Below are 10,239 nucleotides of genomic sequence, written 5' to 3'. Positions count from 1 at the left end.
CTTGATCCGCCATTGTGTAACAGGAACCAAACAACAAGACAGTAGCGCAACATTGAACGCGGAAGGGAAATGTCCGCTCAATTTGATGCAAGAAAGCCGCCATTTTATCGAAACACCTTCGGAAACGTTTCTGAACGTTTGGGGGGTACGCAAATAGAATGCAGGGGCCAAAACAATAGATTCAACACACGTGGATTTCTGAGAAACGTGACTTGTTACGTGACAGTCTTTAGTCGATCGGAAATGAAGGGTAAAACAGATAAATATTCAGTAGCCACGTGGAGAAAGAGTAAGAAAGAAAAGAAGAATGATAACAAGAGGAAATACTACCAAAATGATCAAGAAAAGCTTGCTGAAAAGGCCAGAGAACGAATGAAGCGGCTAAGTGAAAATCGTAAGCTACACGGTGTAACAAGTTTGAAAAGTCGTGGAAACGTGGCAACACGTGCTTCATCAAAGGGAAGAATTTCACATGAAAAAAGAGCAGATGAAGGCCGCGCTAAGAAAATTGAAAGAAAAAGAGAAGAGGAAAGAGAGGAACAGAGAAAAGAACATAAAAGAAGGAAAACAAAAGAGCGAGTTCGCAAATTTCGGGAGAAAAGAAAACTTGCCAATGATACAAGACCGGAATGGGAAGGAGATTGTGCAACTCCATCGGCATTTCCGTCACGAATGTCTAAGAAAAGGGCTAGGGACAAGGTCACCCCCACGTTACCGAAATCACCCCGGAAAAAAGCAGAGGTAGTACAAACTTTGGCAAACAGTCCGAGCACAAGAAGACTTTTAGAAAAACAAGGTTTTCTTCAGTCATCTGTGGACAAGCGGGATACAGAGGCCATGAAGAGTATAGTGACAGACTTAGCAGATGGGCTGGCAAAGGTTAAAGGAGCCAAATCAACCGACCAAAGAGCTGCATATGGTGTGGCACGTTCTCTGGCATTTGGGGCCTCTGTTAAGAAAAATTGCCAACAAAGCAGAGTTTCAAAGCTGGTTGGAATAAAAAGGCAGCAGGTGTCAAAGGGAATTTCTAAAAGAGAGAAAGTTTTAAAGGGAGACGAGGCTTGTTGGATCGTGAGAAAAAGGAAAGTCAGGATGGATGCAGTTAAAGACGAGGAAAAAAGGCTGATTTACGACTACTGGACTCATCAAGCCAGCCGTCCAACAGGGTCTAAGAAAGATAACATGCGCCAGCGGGTGAGGAAAGGAGAATATGTGGAGCATGCAAAACACGTTCTTGAAAAGACCCAAACAGAGTGTTTCCAGGAATTTCAGCAACTTCATCCAGAAATAAAAATTAAACAACAGAAATTTGAAGAAATGAAGCCATTTTTCGTGAAAGGGGCCCGTGAAAGAGACAGACAGTCATGTCTATGCAGGAAGCATGTCGAATGTAAAATGTTATTTGATAGCTGTATGAAGTTTCGGAAGTCCCCAGAACGTAGTAACGAAGAACAAGTTTTTTTGAGTGAAGTTGTTGACTCAACTCTCTGTGAAAAAGAAGAAGTGGCTGCCCATCATCGTCTGCAGTGCATAATGCGAAAGTGTGATGATTGTGGCGTTAAGAAGCTAAAATTATCAAGGGATGAAGAATCAGGAGATGTTGTGGTGAAGTGGAAGAGATATGATTATGTGACTGTACAGGACAAGAATGGAGAAGAACGAAGAAAAATTGCACTGATAAACAAGGAAACACCAGTGAATGAAATGTTTAAGTACTTTTTGGAACTGCTCGATGAATACACCTACCATTCTTTCATGGCTAAGTGGCAAAAAGATGAATTTGACAACCTTTTATGCAGTCTCCCCCTAAATCATGTCATCTGCGTTCACGACTTTTCTGAAAACTATACATGCCGTTCACAAGATGAAATCCAGTCACAGTATTTCGACCCCAACAAAGTTTCCATTCATGTTACCATTCTCTACCGTCATGCAAATCTCCAAACCGATGGAAAGGAAAGTTCTGAGGAAGACCCCTCCATCATCAAGGAACACATTTTTGCCTTATCGGATGACAACACACAAGACTACCATTTTGTTCACCATGTACAAGACCTCATTCTACACTACCTCAGAGAAGAAAATCATTTAACTGTGGAGAAAATCCATGAATTCACTGATGGCTGTGCTGGACAATACAAGTCTAAGCACACCCTTGGCGACCTTTCTTGCTGTCTCGCCAATTTCGGATGCCAGATCGACCGCCACTTTTTTGAGACATCTCATGCTAAGGGAGAGCAAGATGCGGCCGGTGCTAATGTAAAGCAGCGAGCCACTCTTGCTGTACTTCAGAGAAAGGTTACCATTGGTAATGCCAAACATTTGTACAACTATTTGTCTGAAAATTTTCAGCTGCCCACATCAAGCTCTGGAGGAATTACCCTAAAGAAGCGTGTCTACATTTACATCCCAACAGATGGGGAAGGTTCAGTTCCAAGGAAAAGACAGGGGCGTTCCTTTCAAGCTATCAAAGGCATAAGAAAGATCCACTCAGTCCAAACAACGCCAACACATTGCAAAGTTTTCACGAGACTCCGCAGCTGTGTATGCGATCAATGTAAACTGGGCAACAGTGAAGCCTGTGTAAACTCTGAAAATGTCGACAAGTGGCAGGAGACAGAGATAACTCGCGATGGCCAGGTTGCTGTGACAAGGCAGAACCAAGATGCGGCTGATGCTGACCGGGTGAATGGGATAACTGATTTGGTGGAGGCAGGAAGCATTGTAGCGATTGCAGCGGCTGATGACGCATACTATGACTACTACCTTCTAAAAGTAACCAGTTCTGGAGCAGTGTCCTTGGAGCATGATACCATTGACGACTATGGTGCTGCTTATCAGAAGGGAACACTTGTTCTTAAAGGCAGCTTTTTCCTTAGAGACAACATTATAGACATGACTTATAAATTAGACAAAAAGAAGGCCATAGTGCATGCAAACACAGTACGAGCTATCTGTGGCGAGCTTGTGCTGATCAGAAGACAAAGAAAAGAATTGTACAAACTCTCGCCTGCTCAGCATGAGGAAATCATGTCTGTTTTTTAGTACTTGTAGTGTTATTTTATTTGTGCTGCAGTGTTTTAGTAACTTTTAATATGTTTCAAGATGATTATTGTATAATTTGACACTTAAAATGACGTTATAAACCGAAAATGGAAAACGACCACGCCCAAAGTGCATTATGGGTAATATATATAATTTGATTTTTTCTCAATATTTTTCACTAAAAAAAATTGAAATTATATCCTGAGCATTCCTGACAGTAAAAGAGACCATTTCACATCAAATAAACTTAAATTTTAAAATTTCCTTATTTTAGCCTATGTTACGCCTTTGTACCCCTGGATCTTGCCACTGGTCTTGATTTTCTTCTGGTTAGCTGTTAATTGAGTTTTAAAACTTCCAGGAACATATTAGAGACCTACTTTAAGGTTCACGGTGGAATAGAATCTCCGAAGCTTGACTATATTATTGTGACATAATTTGAGCAGTAAAACAGCAACATGATGTTTCCTTTGAATAAAGTTTCAATCGTAATGATATTTTCGTGTTGGTTTCCTTGTTTGTTTGTTTTTTTGCTTTTTTTCTTTGAGCATGCGATCTCCGTCAATACACCTGAGAACAAAGGTTAAGTTTCTGCTTCTCACGAAATTAAATAAGGAAAGGGTTGTGTTCTATTTACTCTTTGGCCCTGCATTGTTGAATGGTCAATCAACAAGTATTTGTTTCAATCATTAAAGAAAACGACCGAGAAAAGTAATATATGGTCATATATAGATTTAGGAAAGCTTACAAGGAGAGCTCCCGGGTTGTTTATTCTTACTTCCCTTACTGAAACAAAGAATCGAAGGAATACAACAATTTTCATTCTTTCTTTTTTTTTTTGTTTAGCCTTGATTAAAAGCCATCAGATAAAGAAAACCAAACAAAACAATCTAAAACGAATTAAAATAAGAAGAGGTGGAAAATTAATAAATCTACCCTAACTTACACCCTGCGAGCATTTATTTTCTCCTATGCTTCCTGAGAGAAAGCACTGTGAGCAACCCTTTGTTTCTTTTGGTGAGCTGCCATCCGGTGCCAAGGAGGAATAAATTAAATTTGTAAGTCCCGAGATAAAATAAAAACAATGCTTATGCAAAATGTTGGGGGACAAACAAAGAATATCTCTTGGGAGGCGTACGAAAAACCGGACTTCGCGCAGGCCAGGGTACCTCACATAAGATGTTAACCTGATTACTTAACAATTATTCCATGAGCGCACAGATTTGGAAGTACGAAATACGAGCGAAAAAAGGGAGAAAATCCTAGCGAAATCGAAAAAAAAAAATGATGAAGGTACGATGTTGTGAAATACCTGGTGTCAGACAGACGCAGACAAATGTTTTTGTGCAGTGAAAAAAAATACAGCTGACTTCAATGACCTCTAAAATTGGTCACGTGATGCTGGTCAGCGGATACCTTCTTTTGACAGGTGTCAATTGACATAACATGGAGGTCCAATATCAAAGATTAATTCTGTAAACAGTCCTTAAGGGTATTTATTATTATTATTATTATTATTATTACTATTATTATTAGCAGTAGTAGTAGTAGTAGTAGTAGTAGTAGTAGTTGTATTACAAGGAAAATTGCCACTCCCATCCCTAAAGGCTTTCTTGCCTGCACACCTCCACCCCGACAGTCCGTATGTGCAGGCGAACGTTGACGTCATAACCAACATCTTTCGCATCCATAGGTTTCCCAGAAAATCTTACCCATGGTGCTCCCCTAACATTATGCAATAGACCATTTTTGAATTTTCACAGCTGGACTGGATCTAGCATGAAATGGAGGCTAATGCAGGGGCCCACACAAGGACAGAGAAGAACTCTGACCAGGGTGGGAATTGAACCCACAACCTTCGGGTTAAATAACTGCTGCTCTACCGACTGAGCTACAAGGTCAGACGGGAGCAAGCCGTGGGAACTGAACTCAAGATCTTAAAGTCACGGCAATGAACATGTACAAGTACAAGGAAGGGTTACCTTTTTGCCAACGTTGGCCGTGTAGCACTTATATTTCAACAGACTTAACTGATTAGAGTGTAATTTGAAGTGCTAGTTTTCTACCCCATATGAACCATGAGTGTCCAAACATTGCTTACAAGTGCATTCGTTGAAGATAATGGGGGATAATGATGACAAGAAAACTCGCCAATGATGTCTGCTGTAGGCTTGAATAGAGAAGTGGTGTGTGATTGTGTATACCAGAATCTCCGTGAACACAGAATTCCAAACGCTTCCAGGCTTTTTTTCGTTTTTTTTTTAGAGGGTTTTACAAAATATGTGGGGGAGCGAGGCATGCATTAAGAAGGAAACGACGCTCGCAGTTGTAAATCGCTCCCCTCGTTCATGAATTCATGAGTAACGTTGTTCTATGTATTCTTAGTTAAACTTTGTCCATCATTCACGTAAATTTGAGTTTGTACGTTAACATATTGTAGCATTCCAATAGCATCTTGTAACATACAAGATACATAAGGAGCTTAAAATAGGGAATTGTTGTCCTAAACACCGTGAGACCCCTTAAGGGGACAAGAATCATCTCCATTAGTTTTAAGGCCAGCCCCTGCTAAAGTGACCGGATCTTTGTCCCATGATTGCTTAAAGCTAAGGGTTCGCGTCCCGACCAAGCTTGAAGCTCTTCGGGATTATTACAATTGTTTTAGTTTTTATGTCCGAAGCGATGTTCTTACTCTATAATAAGGACTCAACAAGACCGATTTTAGAGATAGTGACTCAGCAATTTTTATTTTTTTGGCATCTCGAACATTATAAATAAATTTGATACCCTAGTTTGAAACAATGCCATGGTCTAGTCACATCAAATGTGTATACCAATTCATTTAGGTCAATCTCATCTGGACCACTGCTCTCTGCAGGCAAACGATGCGGAGAATTCATCAGTACTCCTCTGAGTCATTTCTTAAACCTTTTTGTGCTTTTCTTTCTTTTAAAGGGTTTTTCTTCTGTACAGAATAGTCTAGCTCTGAATTCTCTTATATTAATGACGCATGAAGCTGTTGACACCCACACTTAAGTTCAAGTGTTCTAGTAACGCCAAGACTCGACGAGGCTAATTGATCACAACAAATGTCATTAATTTGGATGATAAATTCTGTGCCGTTAGACTCGAATACAAAAAGGGACAAATATTGATTGTGATAGCATGGAACTCCCTGAGAGCTCTTTCTTTCTCGTACGTATGGGGTGAGGAAATGACCTGTTGTGATTTCACGCAAAGGGCAACAGTAATACAAGTGACGCCTGTTGCAATCGAAACGTAGATAAAAACGTGATTGCGAGATTTTCGGAAAATTCTGGTTAATATACAAAATTACCTTGAATTGCCTGCATCATTTCAGTAACATCTAGATTTTGTGTGTTTGTTTGTTTGTTTTCTTTGACTACGAAATGCCCATTGCCCGCTCCAAATTGCCATAAAAAAATTCACTTACCCACAATAACCTCTGTGAACCCAACATTTGAGACAAACAAGCCTTAGACGCATTATCTTACCAAAGGTTCTTACACTACAAATGGATTACCATAAGGTTTTTCCAATGCCAAAAATAGTAATATTTCAACATATTACGAGCTGGAGCCCTACCTTTACCTGGCTTGAATTTTTCAACCCCCTAATCCTTTCTTTCATCGGACTGAATCAAATGTTTTATATTTACGTACTTTATCTATGCATGAACGGGTCATCTCAAGATAATTCTATTAACAGTTGTTTGTACTTGTTATACTTAGGTGTTGCCGACACCAAAGGTTTCTTCGCAAGACTCTCATTATGCCAGAAAACTAAAAACCAACCTTTTCCGAATTGACTGTGCAAACGAAGACATTATACACTGTTTTTTTTTTACGATGAAACCTTTGGGGGCTGTGGTCCGAACGAGGTAGTAGCCCTGCTGAGCTACCTATTAAAAATACTTCATGAAAAATATGGACCATTTCATCACCTTATCCTTTGGTCAGATAATTCTCCATCACAGTTTAAAGAGTGCTATCTATTCTTTTTTCTGGAATACCTCATAAAAGGAGAAGTGTTTTTGCGAATTGACCTTAAATTTTTGTTGGAGGGACATTCTTACTCCATTTGTGACAGGCAATTTGGCTGCATTCAAAAGTATTTTGACTGTCATGAAACAATTGAAACTCCTCAAGATTAGGAATTAACTTTGAGAGATAGCCATCTGAGCAACGTTAAAAGCTACTGTATAATGCCGGATTGCATCATGGACTATAAATCTTTTTTAAGGAGGAAGTACGCTTCCAGAAGTCTTCTTCTTTAGCAGTCCGTCGGTATCGACGATGACACGGAGGGGAGTTAATGCCTGTGTCGCAGGTGCAAGGTCAGTCCGATCGCTGTCTCAAAAGTCCTGCCGCAAATGTCACAGGTGTAGCCCGCTTCAGCATGTGTAGGTGTTTTCTCCAGCCTGCGCATTCTCTTGTCCGCCCACAAGTGTACATTTCTTCTTCTGATGGCATCGGCAGCGCCAGCCACCACCTTCCGCCAGGTCACCCGATCTTCGGCCTTTTCCCTCCAATTTTATTTGGCGTCTGTAGAGAGTCCAAGTTTCTGAGCTGTACAGAAGTGTTGGAATTACAATGGCTCAGTAAACTTTCATCATGGTTTTCAGATGGATTCCTCTCTGGTCCCACAGACGGCTTCTCAGTTTTCCGCAGGCCGACGCTGTCGATTGGATTCTTCTTGATATTTCTGCATCTATAGTTCCGTTGTTGGAGATGGTACTGCCCAGGTAGGTGAACTTGTCTACTTCTGCCAGTGGGGTACCATTCAGGAGCACCACTCGAGGGTTCAACTTTTTGTTATGGGTGTCTTGGATTAGAACTTCTGTTTTCTTGATGTTGATCGTTAGTCCGAATCTCCTTGATACTTCAGCAAAGGCTGTCAGTAGATCTTGCATTGCCTGAAGACTGTGGGTCACCAGTGCCGAATCATCCGCAAAGAGCAGCTCTTGGATCAGGAGTTCCTGCGTTTTATTCTTTGCTTTCAGGCGCCTGAGATTGAAAAGATCACCATCACTTCTGGTTCGTATGTAGAGATCACCAAGTTCTTCTGGTATGCTTTTTGGGACAGCAGCAAGGAAAATAGTGAATAGGGTTGGCGCCAGAACGCAGCCTTGTTTCACACCGTGACCGACACTAAATGGGTCTAAACATCCGTCACCACAGCAAATGCTGGCAGTCATGCCATCATGGAAACTGCGCAACACTCTGATGAAGATTTGCGGGCAACCGTAGCGACTCAGTAATTTCCACAGTGTGTCTCTGTCGACAGTATTAAAAGCCTTGCTGAAATCTGCGAAGGTGACAATAAAAGGTTGACGTTGCTCAGCTGACTTTTCTTGCAGTTGTCGCAGTGTGAATATCATATCTTGCATGGATCTGTTGGCTCTGAATCCACACTGACTCTCAGGAAGAATGTCTTCAGCCAAGGACTGTAGTCGATATTGTAGAATTTTGGCCAGTATCTTTCCTGCTACTGACAGAAGTGAGATTCCTCTATGATTGCCACACTCTGCACGATCCCCTTTTCTTTTGTAGATTGTCATGATGGTAGCATCTTTAAAGTCCTGGGGGACTTCTGCTGTTGTTGACCAGATATTGCAGAAAAGTTGCAAAAGTTTGTTTCTCAATGTTGCTCCACCATATTTCCAGACTTCAGGTGGTATACCATCTGGTCCTGCGGCTTTTCCGCATTTTGTTCTTTTGATGGCCATATCAAGTTCTTCTGCAGTTGGTGGCTCGTCCATGTGGTACCTGACAGGTAGCTGTGGGATGTTGCTGGCACCAACTTCGACTGGACTCTGGGTTTAGCAGAAGGTTGAAGTGTTCTCTCCACCTCTCCATAATCTTATCTTTCTCCGTATGGAGCATGCTACCATCAATGCTCTTCACGGGGTCCAAGCATGCACCCTGCGGACCATATACTTTCTTCAGAGATGCAAAGAACGCTTTAGAGTCGTTTCGGTCTGCCAGACTCTGGATTTCAGCTGCCTTCTTAGTCCACCAGTTGTTTTTCATGTTTCGCAGTTTCTTTTGTAGTTCAGATTTCACACCTTTGTATTTGTTCTTTGTTGCTCTAGTACATCTACTATCTAGTGTCTTCTGGAACAGCAAATTCTTTTCATTGATGAGCTCCATGATTTCTTCATTGGATTCATCAAACCAGTCAGCATGCTTCCTAGTAGGTTTGCCGAGGACGTCTGATGCAGCAATATAGACCACATTTTTCAAGGCTTCCCACTGTTCTTCAATAGTACCAGTTGGAAGATTTTCACTAATCGCGGTTACAAGTTTGTCTTTCTCAGTTTGGTTCTTCAGTTTCTCTACGTTCAGTTTCTTGGGGGGTTTTGACCCTTTTTTCTTCAGAGGAGGAGGTTTTGGTTTGATGTTACATTTGGCACGGATCATGAAGTGATCGGTACAGCACTCGGCTCCCCTCATAGCTCTGGTGCTGCGGAAGTCCCTCAAATCAGATCTCCTAGTAATGATGTAGTCCAGGAGAGTAGGGTGCTTAGATCTTGGATGTTTCCATGAGTAGTACCACTTGTCTGAGAAGTTGAAGAACGTGTTTGTGATAGCCAGTTGATATTCAGAACACTTTGTTAAGAGCATTTCACCATTTGAGTTCATTTTCCCTCTTCCGAACTTCCCCAATGTTTGTGGCCATGCTTCATGATCTTTTCCCACTCTTGCATTGCAATCACCTAATATAATGAGCTTGTCAGCTGCAGGAGTCTCGGAGAGCAAGCTGTCCAGTGATTGATAGAATAGCTCTTTAGTCTCAATGTCGTTTGTCATTGTTGGTGCATGGGCTGAGATCAGTGTCAGATATCTTTGTTGACCAATGTGAATTCGTAATGATATCAGACGGTCATTCTTTCCTGTTGGCAGTGACTCAAGTTCTTTAACAAGATGATTTGATATTGCAGAAGCAACCCCTGCTTCTCTTCGCTCACCAGATGGTTTGCCAGACCAGTAGTAGGTGTGAGTTTTTTCCTTGAGGTGTCCCTGGTCAGAAAAGCGAGTCTCTTGCAGTGCTGCAATGTCAATCTTGTAACGTTCTAGTTCTCGAGAGATAAGAGCTGTTCTTCTTTCAGGTCGCTCTTCATTGTCTAACAGGGTTCTGACATTCCATGATGCCAGGATAAGATTAGTAGTT

General features: G+C 41.4%; 2 protein-coding genes across 2 annotated transcripts in view; one reads left to right on the top strand and one right to left on the bottom strand.

Annotated features, from left to right (window-relative positions):
* The first annotated feature begins 243 nt into the window (after nt 1-243).
* On the top strand, nt 244-3,045 carry LOC138050626 (uncharacterized). The gene has a single exon (XM_068896936.1). It carries the CDS (start codon nt 244-246, stop codon nt 3,043-3,045), a length of 2,802 nt encoding a protein of 933 aa, XP_068753037.1.
* Nucleotides 3,046-8,795: 5,750 nt separating this feature from the next.
* Nucleotides 8,796-10,239, bottom strand: part of LOC138053914 (craniofacial development protein 2-like) — a 1,810-nt gene continuing 366 nt past the window's right edge. The window contains exon 2 of the mRNA XM_068900445.1: nt 8,796-10,239. This exon is cut by the window's right edge and continues 47 nt beyond it. Within this exon, the coding sequence (XP_068756546.1) occupies nt 8,796-10,239 (1,444 nt within the window).

Source organism: Montipora capricornis, chromosome 6 (genome assembly GCF_036669925.1).
Source record: "Montipora capricornis isolate CH-2021 chromosome 6, ASM3666992v2, whole genome shotgun sequence".
NCBI classification, from domain to species: domain Eukaryota; kingdom Metazoa; phylum Cnidaria; class Anthozoa; order Scleractinia; family Acroporidae; genus Montipora; species Montipora capricornis.
Note: the sequence above shows the minus strand (reverse complement) of the source record. Positions and strands in the feature narration are given on the sequence as shown.

Bases quoted from the DNA above. Each gene is read 5' to 3' on its own strand.
- LOC138050626 (XM_068896936.1), top strand. From the start codon at position 244: ATGAAGGGTAAAACAGATAAATATTCAGTAGCCACGTGGAGAAAGAGT.